Source organism: Phoxinus phoxinus (assembly GCF_949152265.1).
Source record: "Phoxinus phoxinus genome assembly, chromosome: 17".
Taxonomy (NCBI): Eukaryota; Metazoa; Chordata; class Actinopteri; order Cypriniformes; family Leuciscidae; genus Phoxinus; species Phoxinus phoxinus.
Window position 1 is genome coordinate 11,161,978 of NC_136892.1, and position 19,776 is coordinate 11,181,753.

At 39.9% G+C, this 19,776-nt stretch overlaps 1 protein-coding gene across 2 annotated transcripts in view; it reads left to right on the forward strand.

Moving 5' to 3' along the window:
• Nucleotides 1-19,776, forward strand: part of LOC306984094 (rho GTPase-activating protein 7) — a 62,254-nt gene that overhangs the window by 29,973 nt on the left and 12,505 nt on the right. The window contains exons 1-9 of one of the 2 annotated variants that reach the window (XM_079585119.1): nucleotides 9,087-9,276; nucleotides 13,664-13,735; nucleotides 13,842-13,923; nucleotides 14,066-14,129; nucleotides 14,256-15,547; nucleotides 15,686-15,856; nucleotides 17,714-17,873; nucleotides 18,380-18,578; nucleotides 18,730-18,943. In XM_079585119.1, coding sequence (XP_079441245.1) covers nucleotides 9,264-9,276; nucleotides 13,664-13,735; nucleotides 13,842-13,923; nucleotides 14,066-14,129; nucleotides 14,256-15,547; nucleotides 15,686-15,856; nucleotides 17,714-17,873; nucleotides 18,380-18,578; nucleotides 18,730-18,943 — 2,267 coding nt within the window. In that variant the 5' untranslated portion in view covers nucleotides 9,087-9,263. Of the gene's footprint in view, nucleotides 1-9,086; nucleotides 9,277-13,663; nucleotides 13,736-13,841; nucleotides 13,924-14,065; nucleotides 14,130-14,255; nucleotides 15,548-15,685; nucleotides 15,857-17,713; nucleotides 17,874-18,379; nucleotides 18,579-18,729; nucleotides 18,944-19,776 lie in introns of those variants that run through there. The other variant, XM_079585118.1, reaches the window with a different exon arrangement.

Here is a 19,776-nt window from a genome sequence, read left to right on the forward strand (position 1 = left end):
GCCACAAGAGAACACCGTATCCATGCAACCGATGTCCCACCCGCAAATTACGCCTATGATGACAACTTCACTGGATCTAAACAAATCAATCTAACGTTAACCATAGATGTGACCAGTAGCGGTGGGTTTCTTAATCTATTTAACATAATTTTGCAAGGGTTCTATGACATTAGTATATTTTTTACCAAATTTAAAAAAATATATATTTATGTTCTGATGTTTACAAGATTGGAAGTTCAAATATGCTATTGTGATTGAAGTAGTTAAATAAAAATGTCATTCATAAATTCATGCATCACCTCATGTCATCATAACAGAGGTCTGGCTTCCAGGAAAGAACAGTTTCATACAGAAGACAGAGCTAAAAAAAAAAAAAAAAAACGCTTATCGAATCGCAATTGCAATATTGGTGAAAAAAATCGTTCAGCCCTAGTTCAGAGTACAGTTACATCTTCCTTTTTTCACCTCAGAAATATAGCAAGATTACGTCCTATGCTAAATTTCTCAGTAAAAGCTGATGAATTCCTTTGTCGTCTCTAGGATAGATTACTGTAATGCTAATACTGTTTTGCTATTATAACTGCCCTGTAGTGAAACCACCCTTACATCATAAATTAAGAAGTGAAATCTTAGCCAAAATTGACTAATTTGTTGCTTCGTTTTAGTTTTAGACATATATGAACTTGTGCCCTCAGTTTAGTAAATCATGGCCATATTGTACTAATTAATTCCCTTGTTTTGATTATAACTACAGTAACACAAGGGAACAAATTATTACAATTTGGCCACGATTTAGTAAAATGAGGGAACAAATTCTTAGTTTGTGTGCACGATTTACTTAAAATGAGGGAATGAATACGTAAAATGTGAAGATGTATTAGTAAGTCGTGGGAATGTGAACGGACAGCATTTAGAAGCGAAAACAGCACCTTCAAATTTATCCGCATGAATGTGGACGTTGCCTGAGAACATCTCTAGCATCATTTGATTGCAGATGCACTTGGTTTTGATAGTTTGTCATCTAATCGTATAGTATGCAAGAACTTTTTTTGGGCCATTATATGCATAATATAATGCTTTCAATTCACAGTGTTGTATCTAGGCTGGTAACAGAACGCATACTTCAAGTTACTTTGGATAAAGGCGTCAGCTACAGTAAATTATTTAACTTGTATATATTGTGATTTTATATATTAGTTTTAACAGTATAGAGATGATGCATGGGTGTATGTACAGTATATGTAGGTGAATGAGTGTTTACAGCCTTGGCATTGCTGACTGAAGGCAGCAAGATATTACGCAAAGTTGAATCCAAACAGTTTGCATACTGTGAACTCACGCTGTGCATACTGGCTCCAGGCCCCCTGAGAGTCAGGCAGCTGGCATTACAACTCGAGAAGAGAAACAAACACATACTCTCTCTTTCTCTCTCTGTGCTCGGTTTTACTGTGTGCAAACTGTTTGAATGCAGCCATCCTCTCAATTGCTGCAATTCTGCCATTTCCCTCTTATTTTGAAGCAGACGTTAAGCTGAATTTGTAATCTTGTTGTCTCTGGGCCATTTTGATTCTCCAAAACAACAAAATAAAGCGCAATCTTTGTTTTCCTGGACATAGGATATAATGCAGTAATATAAATTTTATGTCAGGTTTTGGGTATCGCTGCATATTCAGCTGGAATGAATGTAGTCATTCTGGGACCAAACAGCGGACTAGCTCACTCCTACAACACAACACTAAAACAATCATAATTCACATGGTAAAATTTCAATGAGAAAAATAGAAGTAGGCCGTGCATGATCCCTTCCTGTGATGGACAAGAGAATAAAAGCACTATTTGTGCCCCCAATACCAACGACAGGGCTGGCATGGGGATATCCTGATAGGAACACTCTATCCCTCATAAACAGAACACAGTGTCCCTCATGCCAACAAGGCTGAGTATTTTCCACTCCACAGACTGCAACAACAAGAACAACTGGATAACTTGTTAAAGCCATGTTTCCCGAACAAAAACAGATGCTGCCCGTTCGATCACCGTCAAATGATGCCTGATTGTGTTTTACTTCCCAAGTCAAAAATTTTAGGCAGGCATCAAATAGAGAATCAACATCTCAGAGCTACCCAGAATGACACAAAGTTCAAACTCTAAATTAGTTGGTGAAAAGATAAATATATGGCAAGCCAACTTGGCTTTTAATATCCCCGTTTTAGTAGTATTTCAATTTAGACATTCATGGCTTTATCTACCCCAAGTGAAAACATTGAGCCTCCCAGGAAACTAGGGTAGTAACGGTACATAGAAGTCACGGTTCGGTACGTACCTCGGTTTTGGGGTCACGGTTTGATACGAGTTTGGTACATTTATATGTCAACCCAATTTCAATATCATTCAAAACTTTAAAGGGTCTATTTTAATTTGTGTGCACTCTTTTGTAAAATAAAGAAAACAAACAGGATGCCACTTTCTGCTGTCCTGGTTTCCTTTCCGTGAAGCTTGTGGAGCGAGTCACAAAAATGAATCAAAACTCTGCGTATCGGCTGATAGCAAGCTCTTGTGTGCCATCAGAATTCGTCCTTCTTGTTTTAGGTTGGTGTATAGATCGTCTCTTCTTCTTGTGGTGGTTAGCATAAAGAGTTGCATTAGCGCTTTGGTCACAGAAATGCAAACCAGAAATTCGCTGCACTTCTATCTTTAAAGATTAAACGCGTCATGAACAAGTTGAAGCGAATGGGGCATTGTAATGCAACGCAACACAATGGACGCTTCAGTCCCATACAGCACCATCATGCAGCCTTTCAGAAAGACAATTATTCCAGTTTAAATTCTTTAATTTGGCGTGCCCAATGTAGACTGCCTCAAACATCTGTGGCTCATGTCAAAAACTTTTTTTAAGCATTATTTTAGTAATTTTGCTGTCACTAGTGTTGCAGAAACTGCTGGAACTCAGAAGGAGGAAGTATACAGGATGTTGTCATCTAGAAGGGCATGAGTTGTGATCAAGTAATATTATTGACAGATATAGAGCGAATGAGCGCTCTCTGACTCGTGTGCCCGGTAGACACACAGTGCTCTGTACGCGGTTTCGAGCTCTTCAGATCTCATAATTGGTAAAATAATAGAAATTGTATTCTGTATAAAAAAATATGAAGTAAACATGTGAGGATAAATCTGTTCTCAGACACCAATGATAACAAGAACTCAACATCCATTCTCTTCTCTCATACGGAATACTTCTGCGTTTACACTGGTTTTCAAAACAGTCACCAATCTTGCCCTTTTGTGCAACAGCAGCGGCTCCAGGCACGTGATCTAAGGTACCCTTACACGTTTACACGACAACGATATGCTTAAAACGGAGACGTTTTTCCTTTGAGTTTTCTGCGTACAGACGACACCCTTGTCAAAGCGATCCCCATTCACACGGATCCGCGGAAACTACTAAAAACACTGTATTTTGCTGCCAGGCCATTAGATGGCGATGAAACACTATAGACTGAACACGTAATACGCATGAGCATGACGTCGTCGCGTTTTTGCTGTTTACACAGAGTGCGTTTTCAAAAACTTGCACTTTGACACCAGTTTCCAAAAATTTGTGTTTTCAAGGACCCAAAACGCTGTTGTCGTGTAAACGAACGGCCAAAACGCATAAAAAGTTTTAAGTTTTTAGTTGAAAACAGTGTTGTGTAAACAGCCCCTGAAGCTCAAAACTAATTGGACGGCCTGTTTCATCGTGGGCCGACGGGAAACAAGTCGACACACTGGTTGAGAAAAAAAATCGTACTTTGGTCGCGCCGCGATTGATCGTCCCTATTTGAAATAGCTCCATAGGGATCTATTGTTTCGATTCAAGAGTGCAGCCACGTCGTACACGTCGCTTAACCGCATGAAAGGCCATTAATATGACATTTTCTTTTTACAAAGTTCTGACTGCAAAGTTCAGGACATGCCTGATTTAGTGCCGCATAAACCCGAGGGCCAGTTGGACTCCGAGTTTGACAGTAGATTGCCAGTTCTTCCAAAGCCACAGGAATCACTAAGTGCCACAGATCAGCTATGAGCGCTTGTTAATGTAATCTCTAATCATATTCACTCCTAATTGAATCTCATTCGAAAGCATCTGGACCCGAGCCCACTGCATCTCTTCTTGCCCCCGCACCAGATTGATTAGCTGGCTCTCTCAGTTCTGCAAGGCTATTACTTGGGAGAAAAAGTCTCAAATAGTAGTCATCTCCACAGTCTGGATTATCTTGATAATGTATTTCACACTCTTAATTTCCTATCTCCACCGCCCCTCCGAGAAGGTCAAAGTCACAAAACCGGAGATGATTATGACTGCACAACAGTCAGATCAGGGGCCGCACTGCCCCGAGCCCCGTGGAATTGGAGCCGATAGTCGTTGCTGTGATGACATAGTGTGTGTGTGTGTACAGGAAGGACAGCCAGTTCTTGGAGCAGAACGCTTACGGAAATATAGGAAATACCACTGGAGAGACTCAGAGGCAGCCACGGATTCAAGTTGGCCAGTTCTCAAAGCTCTTCCTCGCATTTACAAAAGAACTATAAATATCACCAAAACAAAAAGGGGCTCACCCTTTAATAACATCGCACAAATATATATTTGCGGTCGTCCATTCCCTGCATTTGAGAAAAGGAAACGTGCTTGTGTAACCTCTGTAAAGGCTGACCAAGGGGTCAACAGAACGCCCAGACACAACTTTACGATCACGCAAACAGCAGGTTCGCTTTGACAGGGAAGACCATCAGCCGTCAGCCATCTGTCGCTTTGCATACAACTGAACACATAAGTCCAAAACAAGGCCATTCATCTCCATTCGATTTGGAACACTTTTTGTTAGTGCAAGTCTCGATCACCTCTCTTTCACGGGCTCCTGTTCACGCCGTTCCTTCACGGGTTCAACAGATGTTTTAGTCTTTAATGGATGCGGATGGCTGCCACCGGAGTAAAGTAGCATGTTGTGTTCTCTTGAAATGAAACGCGCTGATAGTCCTGCCACCGCTAGTTCACGTCAGCCCGTCCGAAAACACACAATTATGTGAGCTGAGCTGGAATGATTTTTTCTTTCGCGGGGGTACATTCCAGTCTGTGCCAGCTCCGCTCACCGAACGACTATTCTTCTCAGACGCACTTCTTCATGAAGGGATCTGACAAGTCTGCGACAATCCAAATGCCAGGCGGTACACAAAACAAATCTTAAACAGAGCTGTAATTATCCCCGGTGTCAAAACAGCTCTACCCAGAACAAGAGCAATTCTTTCACAGAAAAACTGGAAATAAATAAATGACTTTTTCAAGCGATTAATGTGCGTCTTTTATGATATCCAAAGAGGCTAGATGCAAAAGCAATCTGGAAGTGAAAAGAGAAACTTTATTGTTGTTTTGTACTGCGAGTAAAGCTTTGACCTTTTGACTTTTGAATGGTATGGTTACAAAATTGAGCATACTTCTATTCTGCCTGAATACATCTTTTCCCAGTCTCTTTCATTTTGTAAATAGTAATTGAGTTTTTTTAGAATACAAAAATTGCCATGGAAACCAGGCAGTGTATGGTTTATATACTTATTATGAGAGTCATGTAAAATGTCAGCACTTGTCCTTATCAAATAAACATTATTGAGAATACTGACTCAATGTGTCGAAGGCATATTAAGAATCGTAATTCCCTTAAATTGAACAATTTTAAAGTTTTTGTAAGAACACATATGGAAAATAATACAAAAATAAAAGGCTAATGTGATCTAACCATATACAGATACAGTATATTCAATACATATTCAATACCTTTTAGTTACTTATTATTATAAGATTTGAAATGTATTTTATTTTTTTTGCTCCTTGAAGTAAATGGTGTTGTATATTTCACATTTAAAGTTGTAAAGTCCCCCTGAAATCAAAATGTACGTTTTTTTTTTTTTTTTTTTTTAGCATTTAGTATGAATATGTTAGCCTTAATTATATGAATAAGCTGGTGTATTCCAAAACAATGACAAAATTTGCATTTAGGAGATACAAGCATTCAAAACTTGGGGGCCTATTTTAACGATCTGAAACGCAAGTGTCAAAGCGCAAAGCGCAAGTAACATTGTGTGCGGATCCCGGCGCTGTTGCTATTTTCCCGGCGGGATAAATGCCTCTTGCGCCCGGCGCAAATCTAAAAGGGGTTGGTCTTCTTAAGTAGCTTCATTATTCATAGGTGTGGTTTGGGCGTAACGTGAAATAAACCAATCAGAGCGTCCTCTCACATTCCCTTTAAAAGCAGGCACGCTTGTTCCAACGCGGATTGCTATTATAACGGCGGATTTGCCAGGCGCACGCCAGAACCGGTTCATAGCCGAGGAGACCAACGTTCTCTTCAGGGCCGTAAAACACAGAGAAGTGACATTGGGGATGATGGGAGAAACCCACCCAAATTAGCTTCGGTTAAACAGGCGTATAATTTGGGTGAATGTGTAGCCTAATCTAGATTTTAAATTTTTTATCTAGATAGATTTTTTTCACATCTTCACGGACACAACAATGATTTCCCTCGTGTGTTAATATTTTTCCTTGTAATAATGTATGATTTGCAAAAATGAAAACTGCTGCGTCTGTTTATATTAGAGAATCAAAGTGTATGCGCGTTAACACGCTACATTATGGCCAAGCACGCGCCCTTAAAATACCATATGACTAACGCGCAACGTGCCACTGACTTTAGACTGGGTTTTTCCTGGTCAGTGGCGGAATTGCTTTCTAAAACTGGAAAATAGCACCAGGGAACTTTTGCGCCGGAACACGCCTCCTCTTTTCGCCGAACCGCCCCCGCGAGCGCAAGTTCATTCCCTAATCTACCGACGTGCGTCTGTGGAGGGAAAAGTCCGTTGTGCGCGGGTGCAAAATAGGAATGATACATGCGTCGGTGTAAGTCAATTGCGCTGGGTGCAAGATAGGGCCCTTAGTCTCTCACTTCCGCTAAAATAGATCACAGATTTTTATGACATCCCCATGGACTTGTTCAATCAAATGCTCTCTAGAATCTAAAGCACCCCGCCCCCATGCAACAAATAAATACCACCTGGCCAAAGCGACCGTTGACACGTCACGGAGCAATATGGGTTGGAGAAGCTCAAGTTTTATTCTGTTTTCCAACTGTACGCTGGTTAAGAATGAAATGGCTAGAATTTATTCACACCTCTACTATTGAATCCAACGTATCATCAGCTCTCGGATTCGCTTCCATGGTGCCGTCAAGTACGACTTGCAGTTTGTGAGGTAAACTTAACTCTATTGGCTATTTGAAAAGGGGGAGGATCCATTCAATATGTCCCGCCTTAGCTTCCTGTTTCAGTGGAAATGACGTCAACGCATCATACTGCACGTTCCAAGGCACTTGTAATTTTTGGAGAATTAGTCATATAGGTTTATGTTTAGGGGCTCAAAAACATGTACTTATATAAATACAATATATAATAAAATTATAACAAAAGATTTTAAACCTATGCATACATTATTGCTTAATTTTTTGGTAACACTTTATTTCGATAGTCCACTTTAGACATTCTACTAACTAGAAGTAACTTTGCAACTACATGTCAACTAACTGTCATTAGAGTATTAGTAGATTGTCTGCTTAATATTTGAAAACACTTTATTTTGTTGGTCCCCCAACAGACATTCTACTGGCTAGAAGTAACATGGCAACTACAAGTCAACTTATTCTCCTAACTCGAACCTTAACCCTAACCCTAACCTAACAGTCTACTACACTCTACTAATACTTTAATGAGAGTTAGTTGACATGTAGTTGAACAGTTACTTATAGTTAGTAGAATGTCTAAAGTGGACTATCAAAAAAAGTGTAACCAATTTATTTAAGCTGTTGATATACATTATTTCAGCATATATCCAAACATGAAAAAATGTATGTGTAAACGTAACATACCAATAGCTGAGAATACCAATAAAATCAAGCTGAACCGGCACTATAGTTTATATATAGAAGTACTCTATAGTACTTCTACTTTTTTCCAATTGAACAGGCTTTTATCGTGACACTTTTGAAACAATTTGACACAGAGCCAGAGAGGAAACTGCACAGTTACAGCGCTGCGTGTCTTGCGCCGCCAAATGACTCCATCCCGCCCTTCAGCGAGGGTGGGACAGGCTGGGGACACGATGGAGCCAGGAACGCCTGTCATGCCTTCCGCTAACTTATCACATGCCTGGTTTGTTATTCCTTCCTCTTTCTTTCCGCTGGACACTGATATTTTTAATACAAAACAACAGATTTGTCTGTTCTTATAAGAAAACTGACAACTACAGTCAACTGAAAAGGTCAGATAGATTTGCATAGCAGTGCTTTTATCACAAAACACTCTCTTAGTTTTCTCTAGTCGAGTTTAGGAAATGTTTGCAGAAACAAAGTAAAAGTAAACCACCCTGTCCTCATCTGTACTTTCAATATTCACTTAGGAGAGGATTTCGAACTGAGAACTTCAGGCTTTCTCGCTTAAGAGGATGTAATCAAACGCCGGTGTGTTTAATGAGAGCCATTAGTGCTAATGGGTTACTATGGAGTAAGTCCTGATGAAGCCTCAGAGTCAAAAACTATTAGCTGTGATGGGCTGTGTCGATATCCTTATGGGATTTAGGGCACTCATTAGCGTCATAGCTCTGCGTCTGTCCTTCGAAGACATGCAACAAAAGAGCAGATGTTCAAATCTAAAAACCCTTTCACAAAAACTTTCATTTAGGCATCAGTGAATTGGCACTATAATATCTCATGACTGTATCTGAGTGCTGTTTACGGGAAATTCCTAATAAAACTAAAAGGTTGTACAGTGTAATGCCTTAGATTTATATATTATACACATACATACAAGCCATTCAAAATACTTACTACATGAATGACCAAACACAACAATTTTCAACAGTTGTTCAAAATGCTTGATAATTCCAGGCATTCACTGTAAATAACCTAGACAAAAGTCATTGTTTACTTTGGGAACAACCCACCCAGTCAAAGTTGAGTTTGGTTTGGTCCAGTGAGGAAATAGGGGAATGCCTTTCCTGTGACTTCATTATGGTGACCAGAATGAGAAGCCTAGCTTTCTCCTAAAAGTAGCAATACTTTGCATCCGTTAATTGGAAGCTTGAAGCTTATTGCCTAGATTCTTTTTGTGGTAATGTTTAAAACTCTTTACCACACTTAGTCAGTTTTTTTGCATGACATTTCTGCGCAAGAACCAAACGAACAACAATGCTCATTACAAGTAAGTACAAATCTTTGTCATTTTTTATTTAAACGATTCTTAAGTTTTATGCCAAATGAATCTAAAGCTGGTCTGAGCCATTTTATGACTATTTCCCTTTAGTTATAAGACTATTGTAGATTTGAGTGGTTCCATATTCTAATAAATATGGCAGAACAAGCATGAGCATAATTTAATTGGATGAATATAACGGTTCGATTGTAAATCAGAAGAGATGTTATCAATGAGGCCGGTGTAACATCTTAATGACTTCAAGGGGCCCACTTAGTAGATTCAAGATTGAATACTTTGTCACAGAAAAACAAAAGTGAGTGTTTTAAAGGATGTTGCATGCTATTATTAAGCTGAATACCTGTCTTTACCTGTCTGTGCTTTAAATTGAGCATTTAATTGATCAGCAATATATCTAACAATTTGCAAAGATTTGCACAAGCAGTAATGATCTCTGATTACTGGTTAGCGGTAACTATAGCACTGAGGAGTTAGAGTCTCTCTTTGCACTGGCACATCTGATCTATGAAAATATTGTTGTTAGCAACCAGGAGTAACAACAGTGTGTCTGAACAATTATCCCAATGACCTCATTTTTCTGTACCTGCCAAGATTTTCATCGAAATCAGTCCTGTCACTGATGAAATGGAGCATATTTGTCAGTCCGAAAACAGCTGTGCGAGTTCTAGTTATGGAAAATGGGTTTACATGACTCAAAAACTTTTTGTGCCACATCTGGAGATTATTTACAAAGCCAGTGACTTGTCACTTTTACTCTTGACGGACGAACGCAAAAAATCACAAGACTTGAGATGGGGAGCACCCAGCCTGTCTCTTTGTTTGTATGGTGTACGTAATAGATACAAAACTATACTTATTTGTATGTTTGGTTAGATGCTAAATGCACGGTAAAGTAAATATTGACTTAGTGGCAGCATCTAAAATCTAAGCAATAATACGCATTTACAGCTATAGAAATGTAAAAATAATTACGAATTCTTTATATCGCAAATATATTTATATCGTTTTTCAATATATATTTAGATCTCTCTGATACCCTATCCCTAAACCTAAGATAACCACGTTTCAACAATATATATTAAAAAACAGGCATGAAAATGTACAGTGACAATAATATTAGTTTCAATAGACAATTACTTAATTCCTCTCCTATCTCTAAACCTAACCCTATAGACTATACAAATGTATAGCCTACATTTGTAAGAGAATTTGAAACAATTAATTTATTTTTTTTAAAAATTGGGGAAAAAGCAGTACCATTGATGCTATTTTGTATTCAAGAGTGCTCACTGATGGCACACTGGCGTTTTGTGTGGTTCAAAGTAAACATTTTAGTTGCCAATCAAATCTTATTCAAAACCACACATCAGAATAAGCAGAATGTGACAGTTGGTCGGTGCTGTATTTGTCCCACATTTCCCTGGATAACAAAGTAGACAGTGATGAGCACTGCGTTTTACCCAGGCGGCAACCTTCCTGTCTCTCTCTCGAAGTGACTTAAACTGCAATCGACTGGCCGCTAGAGACAGGCTCCAAAAGAGAGTCAGTCCCATAGACCTCCCCTGTTAAAATGCCCAAATTTACAGCAGAAAAAAATGTGTTTACAGCCTGGTGCAAAAAGTGGTTTTGGTCTATATAGCTAATTTTGCCCTTCATGACAACTGTGAGGGGGGTGCATTTTTTTTTAACTCATCCATTTAAATTTTATTAAGCTTTAAAGTTCTGCATAATTAAGGGCGTGGCCACTTGAGTGACAGGTGGATTGCTGCTGCTGTCACTACTAGCCGTTTGTCTGCTGTCTGGTAGCCGTCACAACACCTCAGCTAATCCCGCCTCTTTGCCCATTTTCGGTTTATCACAACAACAAAAAATGGTGCACTGCCAAGATGGCGATGGCCGGCTCTGCCCACTTTGGGCTTCAAAAATGCTTTTCAGAAACCTACGGGTGACGTAACACACTACGTCCTTTTTTTTTTTTTTTTACAGTCTGTTACAGTTTTAAAGTTGAACATTCTTCAAGTCTTCAAAATTGGAAAAATACACTAGCATTGGGGAAAAATGCTTTGGTGTACACACGGCCTTACGGTTGCTATACGTCGGTTGTAGGTGAAGATAGCTGAATAAAGATTGGAATTTGGTTCTGTTCCGGACATGATGCAATTTTGGAAAATTTGTATTACAGTGCAAGAATAAAATGGATTATGTTCACAATAATTTTTTGGTGCATTTGTGGTGTATTTTATAGGTTCATATTAAGACAACTGCCACATCCCAAGGAAAACAAAATATATATATTTTTTATTAATTTTAAATTGTAGCTTTGTTTATGTCATACTTTGAAAAGAGAGTTGTCTTGTAATAAAGTTGTTCATATGTAAATTATTTACATTTAGATGCCATCAATACGTCAATATTTGACATAATAGTATCTGAGTAATGCAAGCAAGTGTGGTTAAACCAAATTTTACATAAAATATATACAAATATTCATGAGAACACGTTGTTGGAGCAGCAGACCTTCTCCCTGTGGGGTGTTTGACTTCCACCGCTGTCAAAACCCAATTTAAAAAGATTTAAAGGGAGTAAAAAATCCCTCATCGTCAGACTGGCTTATTTAAGCCATGAATCTCAGTTATCTTTCACACATTCAATTTTACAGGTTTGTACCAACTCTACGAAACCAATGAAGTGTGATCATCTTGGATGTGAATACAGGTTTTATAAAAGTACAATGACTATTCAAAACTATTAACACATTCAGTCCTAGAGAAAAAAAACTTCAACTGCTTTAAAATTTTGGATGAAATGAATGAGACCAGTATTTTAGTGAACTGTACTTACACTGTATTCTATTATTATCAAACATAAGTACATATATGCAGACAATATATTGAATCTTAATGCAAATATGCTTCTCTAGACTTCTCTAAACCTTTAGTTTCTCATAAATCTCTTGAATTTCGTTCTAAACTTATGCAAAAGCTAAAGGTTGCTCTGCTTGAGCTCCGCCAAGACTCTCAAGGTTAGAACTGTTCAAGCTGTCAGCCAAACATGATGTTCACCACCCCTCAGGGGTCCCATAGATGCTTTTCTTATGTCAATCGACTCTCTGAGTGCTCCTCTGAAGATAGGTGTTTATGGCAGTTGCTGAATCCCCAGGGGTCCTGCTGTAGCACTTTATTAGGTGGCTTCAACCTGGAGTGTATGTGCCTCCTGCAAGGAGGAAGGGAGGTATCAGCCAACCAATCTAACAGCGTTTTGTATCATTCATAGCGTACAGCCTGTGCAGCACGTAGCACCATTAGCCAAGACCCTCCCAGACCATTCAGATGCGTGTAGGCTTGGGGGACAATCACAAGCCACATCTGTTATCAGCATCCAAACCCTAAAAGCACAACTTCCTGTAGGGCCGCCTGAGGTATTTAGAAAAGGAAGTGCCTTTCCCTGCTCAACTCTATTAAACAGTGAAGAGGCATGTGATACGATCACACTTATATAATTCCCATGCTAGAGTTCTAAGAAAATGGCTGGAACTGGGTAATTTGCAGAGGTAGCAGTTATTGCATCAGCTACCAGCATGAGAGTGTACCCACTTCCCACAAAGTTGCCTTCCAGATTACTGTCTGAGAAACTTCTGATCTGCAATGCTCATTTATTAAGACCATAATTCAGCAGCCCAGATAAGCTACATTAATGCAAGCTGACTGCAAGCCATGGTGGTAACCTACAGATTGACTGCAACACAGCTACATGAGGCCATCGCATCCAGCACAGTCCTTTACAGGCCACTTCTGCGTCAGAGCAAGGAGTGGCAGCATTAACTTGGTCCCTATGTTTACATATCTGAGCCATCTGTTCTTTGTAGCACAGATCCAGCTGTCTTCCCCTGACCCCTTCGCCACTTATGGGAAAGATAGAATCCTATGCAAGGTTTTATGGATCGCCAGTCAGTGCAAAGAAAGGATTTGTTTCCACCATCTGTTCCTGGCAGTGTTCAGTTAGGGAAAAAAAAATGTAAAAGGTGAAAGTAAATGAGTCACAGAGGAATAGAAGCAGCAAGCAAGGCTGAAATCATGTGTGCCTACTAGCTGTCTTCTTTTGGTCAACCATGTAAAAGCCAAAGACATTCAATTAGCAGCAAATTAGCCAGCCTCCGCTTTTAATCCACATGAAATTAATGAAATGAGAGGATGGTTGATAAACTTGGGGTGGAATAAAATGGCTTTGTACAAAAAAATTATCCACTTTCAATGTTAATTAAAAAATAAATTGAATTAAGTGGTAATAGTTTGCTGAATTTGCCTCTTATGTTAGCCTAATAAAAGCTAAACAACCATAAATGACATACTTTAAATGCACTGATTCTCTTTTGTAGAGATAGAAGCAAAGGGAGCTTGTGATTGGCTTCATGCAGCTGGCTTTCCTCAGTATGCACAGTTATTCACCGGTAAATATTTGTTTTTATCATTTCTCATTGCATACTTTAACCATGTGTCCTAATAAATTGCAAATATTATTGTACTGCAATTCAATTTAATTTGTTTGCCTTCCAGATTGCTGTTTCCCTATTGACACAGACTGGGTGAAGAGTGATCATGAATTTCTGGATAAGGATGCTTTAGATTCTTTATGCAGGTAGTGCTTTTCACCCTCGGCGGCATGAGCGTGTGCTATGCTGACGTAGAATGAGCGCTTCTTGCTAATCACAGCGGGAGGAATTTGAGGGGAACGTCATGCTGTCTTCCTGTTTGACATCAATGTTTTCTTTTGCTTTCAGGAGATTAAGTACCTTAAACAAGTGCGTGGAGATGAAGCTGGAGTTGAGCCGGTCCAAAAGAAGGGTGAGTGTGAGAGAAAACTCTAGAGGAGATGCATGTAAACACAGTATATAAACAAAAGAAAGCCTGAGGAAAAGTTTCCTTCCCAGCATCCTTCACTGTGTATAACCCATTGATTTGTTCATGTAGGGAGATGAAGAGGAGGAAGAAGACCTCTATGCAATCAGCCCAAAATGGTCATTCGACAGGAAGAACAGGCGATGGATACGTGTGGATGACGGGGAGCCACTGCACTCACTGAACAGCCCCATTTCAAGTTTTAGGAGATCGGGAAGCTGTGAGGCCTCTCTTTCCGATAGCGGTGAATGCCATGAGCTTTGTTCCACTCATAGCTCTAGTAATGCTGACAGCGATGGGGGAAGCGTTCCCAACACAATGGCAGAGGAACCCGAAAAAAGTCGTAGCTCCTCCAGATGCTCCTCGAGCTACAAACCCCAATCTCCCGACATTTCTTCCAGCAGACCTCCGTCCCCCAGTGAACATCACACTTTGAGCAGTAATGAGTGCCTTGCTGAAAAGCCTCCAGTAAAAAAAGGAAAAAGTCTTCTCCGGAAGATGGAGAAACTCAGATTAACAGGAAGCACGCTACACCCACACACCAGAAGCAGGAAAGCAAGACTTGTCATAAGTGGACCAATTATCCAGGAAGGTCTTGGTGAGGAAAGGCTAAAGCATCTCCAATGTCTAGACCTAGCCAGGCTCCGAGACAAGACTGAAAGTCCTGCATCCAGCACACCGCCCTCTGGATCCAGTAGCAGTCCCTCGGAAAGCAGCAGCGCGGTCAGCACGCCAAGCCCAGTGACCAAGGTGCGCAGCAACTGCAAACGCCCTGGGCTGCCCAATCAAGAAGACAGCCAGAAGCAAATCAACGAGCAGCATTTCAACAACCAGCGCAACCTTGACGAAAACCCCGTCTTTGAAATTCCCCAGGGACACAAGCCAGGCACATTCCCAACTGTGCTCTCCCACAACAACGCCTTCTCACCTATCGACAACACTTCGGTCAACTGGAGGACTGGAAGCTTCCATGGATACCGAGGTAGACAGTGTAGAAGCAGTAGCTCCAAGGAGCAGGAACAAGTCTGCAGCCCACTGGCTACTTGTGATCACCGTGTCAGCATTTATGACAACGTCCCAGATCACATGCAGATTTTGGATGATGACGTCTTCTCTGCTTTGGACAGTGTAATGGAGCGCATTTGTGACCTGCAGCAGTTGGTAACCTCTTGGACAGATAAGTTGTCGGAGGACGGGGATTCAGATTTTTCCCACTCGGGTTCTCCCTCACCCTCCTCTCTGACTGACATCCACCTTGAGATCAAAGAGCCAGAAGAGACGGATGAAGCTGCCCAAGAGGAGATATACAACAAGAACCCAAAAGCATTTGCACACACTGCTCAGCCTACAGTGCATAGTGATCGGTAAGAGACACAAACTACCATTTTATTAAGGCAGCTGAATTTGATTGAATTCATGCTACATGCTAGGGATCTAGTGTACACGCATTTAATAAAGAGCAAAGCGTATTTATACAAGTTGGTTTATTTCCTACATTTCAGAATTCAGAGGCCCCACTGGTCCAGTGCACAGATGCTTTTACTGAGTAACCCCAGCACAGGCATACAGGCAAAATCAGCACCACATGTCTCCATGCTGCAAAGACTGAGCCTTCTCAGGCTCACGGCTCTGATGGACAAGCACTCACCCTTCAGCAAACAAGGCTGGAACTGGTAAGATGGGGTGAGGATGAAAAGCAGGGGAGGGGAAGAGGGATAGACACAATCTGGTAAAAGTAGCTTGCTTAAAAAATACTAAGACAATGAGAGAGGAATAAAGATAGAGTGAGAGACCTGCTGTTTAGAGATTCATTCATTATTAATGCTGAGTTGCAACCTTGGAAAATCTCCCAGCAGACAAAATAGACAAGGTTTCAAGAGTAGTGAGTGAGTGAAAATGAGAGTGAACCCTCTCACACCATAGGTTGCATGACACAGCAGAGTCTTGCTCTTTTTACCATTTTGGAAGACACTCTCACACTGTGATTCGGCCATGTGATAGCATGGGGAGATATAAATTAACAATGGAGATTTGTTCTTTGCGAAATTGAGTCCATTGATGTCCAATACACAAGTAACTACAGGTTCTTAAGAATTGTTTTTTTCTCCCAACTCACTTCACCTTATTAAAAATTAAAGGTGACATGCTTATTTTTTCGATGTCAAAATACTTTCTCCTATTAGTTTAACAGGTTCACATTCCCCTGAAAAATTTATAAACTGTTACTCTGCGGCAATACTTGAGTATTATGGAATGAATTTGAATGATGACACTCCCTACAAATCACCACACATAAAGCACATTTCAATATGTTTAAGGACTCTTTGATCAGATCATTATTAGGAAATATTTGCCTTTTGCTAGCCTGATATTTTAACCCAAATCTGAGAACTAAGCTCCCCATGGAGCAATTAATAACATGTTTGAGATTACGGATTTGTGTAGTTAACTGGACAAAAAAGAACAATTGCTTAAGCTGAGGAGGAGAGGATAATTGACTTCTTGGGAGAGGAGTAATTGGGCTATTTGTTTTAACAACCATTGAGCTAACTACAAAAGAAACAACACTTTTAAGTCTACCCCCACATTCATATTGATCGCTTGCTTGAGTATTCAGCATTTTAACTGCGTGTCAGCTCACTTGATTTCAGATAAGCCGCTCATTCAAAATCTTCAATTGTTCATTTATTTTCCCTCCCTTTTCTTCTACAACAATATATGAGACTGGTTATTGCTAATTTTTGTATAACACAGAGCCTCTCGAATCTAAACAATCACATTGAGACACCAGGAGTGGATGTGGATATTGATATTGTCTTTAATTGAACAACCAAGCTTGATGTTGAGGAGAGTTAGGCTAGAAGATAAATGAAGGGGTAATTGAGGCTAACGCTATCAAGAGAAACTAGATTGTATGAAATTCTGAAAATCCAATTTTTGACGAATTAGTTGGCTCCGGCAAAACCGAATTTAATTGGCTTTGAAGTTTTATCTCAAGGTCCCTGAACCTGATTTATATAGAAATAATGAGAAGCAGGACTTAAATTGCTGTCAGGTTATCTTCTCTACTACACAGCCTATAGTCATGGCAGCAAGTTCACTGTCTAATGAAAAAAGGCCTTTCATAATGTAAATCAATATGGGCTTTGCTAAACGAAAAGGACAGTTCGAAATTCATCACGAGCCTTTCGCCAGCAGGCCAATATGTACTCAGATTAAAACCACTACATCCATTCTAATTGCTTTATTTCTTTACTACTAGATTCCTCAAGCTCATACAGAGAAAACAACAAGAAGCTTATTACAACAAACAAATGAAATGTCAGTTCAACACATGCAAGCACTTATCACTGATGCTGATGTGCATGAGGGCCTCACAACACTGCTAATACGGTTAATGTGATCCGCTAAATATACGCTGCCACTTCTACTTTCAATTTAGCTCAACACTTCATTATCTCAGACAAATGTAGGTGAGTAATGCAAGTGACCATCTAAAAATACATCATTCTGCACTTTTGCCATTCTAGGACTGTGCCAAAAGTCTACCGAAAGGTTAAACCTTCAGAACATAAGGGCAGAAAGGTGTTTGAGGTGCCTTTGCTCCAGAGTGTCCAGCAATCGGGAAAACCTTTGCCACCAAGCATTTTGAGAGCAATGGAGTTCTTAAAGACAGAGTGCTTGGATCAGGTAAGCCATCCAGTCGCCAACCATAAATAGAGTTTCAATAAAAGCTAAAATGTACAAAGTTTAAGTTTATGTACAAAAATTAAGCTTAAATTGAACAGCAGTTATTCTTGCTAAAGAGAAAAACATGACTCTAAATCAGTATTATTCTCATAAACAGAAATGGTCATTAACTACAAATAAATACTGCATAAAAAGTATTTATCTGATATGTTTCTCAAAGAGAGCAAACATAGCACTACAAAACCACTAGTGGACACTGCCAGGATAATTTTACCTGAGACAGCAAATTTCAGATTGTGCATAAATATACGTAGTCACTTTATTTCCCATGAGACTAGACATGCTGAATCCATATCTGCACTCTATAAATGTGATTCATGACTGATGTGTTATTTACTGAGTTTCTAACCATACCGGTATATTATTTGATAATTACAGTAGAATAAACTGCATAATTTTGGTACGTTTGTTCCATTCGCCAACACACATCTCGTTGAACCTGACAGGTTGGGCTCTTCCGAAAGTCTGGGGTCAAATCCCGCATTCAAAATATAAGGGACATGGTGGAGGCTGACCCCGATGGCGTGTCCTTTGAAAATCAGTCGGCTTTTGATGTGGCTGACATGGTGAAGCAGTATTTCAGAGACCTACCTGAACCCATCTTCTCCAGCAAACTGTGCGAAAGCTTCCTGCACATCTACCAATGTAAGCCGGAATAAGTTGAAACCAAGCAAAACATTTAACTCGATCGAGTGTAGTTACATCAAGAGTAACAAACTGTTGAATTTGATTGTTTCGAAACAAAGTGCAGCATCTGCTTCCAAGCTTTTATTCTGCATTTATGATTTCCCTACAGACTTCCCCAAAGATCAACAGTTTGCGGGGGTTCAAGCTGCCATTTACCTCCTGCCTGATGAGAACAGGGAGGCTCTTCAGAGCCTCCTCCTTTTCCTCCAAGAGGTGGTCGCTTGCGTGGAGGAGAACCAGATGACCCCAACCAACATCGCTGTGTGCTTGGCGCCCTCTTTGTTCCACCTCAACTCTTTCAAAAGAGACAGAACCAGCATGAGGTAGGTTTAAGCAGTCAAAACTATAATCAGTTAAATTGTAACGATTACATAACATTTTATATTTTAAATATAATATTGCATTGGTGCCCATAACTTTGTTTTGAACGTCCAATACGCATTTTTATTATAACCAGCTCCAGATTTTTTGCACTATTTAGGCAATACTTAAAGCTTGTCATCTTTCACAATAAAGATTACATCAATTTCAGTCAAAAAGTCAATCTTTTTTTCACAGTTTTGTGGGAGAGCTGCTTATGTAACAGCACAGTTCAACATCTGCCTTTAATTTCACAGATAAGGGAGATATTGTATCTGTAATACAGTTCAGCTGGTTAATGAAACACACTGGGAGAGAGAGAAAGAGAGAAAGAGAAAAAATGTGAGGCAAGAACATCTGAAAGATAGATTCTAGAGGAAATTGGGATTAATATTTCCAAATCTGGTCCCTTCAAACTTTATTTCTGAGAAGATAAGGACTAATGTTTGGCATATGTTCCACAAGTTATCTAATACTTTGGCTCTGAAGTATAGGGATGCTATAGACACAAGTTTGTTTTCTGGAGTGTCTTGAGGGTAAAGAGGAAACTGAGACAGTTACGTCACAGTCCTGCCTGGGCAAACGCATCCAAGAGGCTGACTAGAAGGCAATTGAAGAAACTCCCCCTATTTCTGCAAGCCAGCTGCCACGGAGCCAACAAGCTCTCGTTGCCCTCCCGCTGAGCTGTGGATGTGCTGCTATGCACTGGCACTGCAGATAACTTTTCCATACTTACACTCTAAAAAATGCTGGGTTAAAAACAACCCAATTTGGGTTATTTGGCAACCCAGCGCTG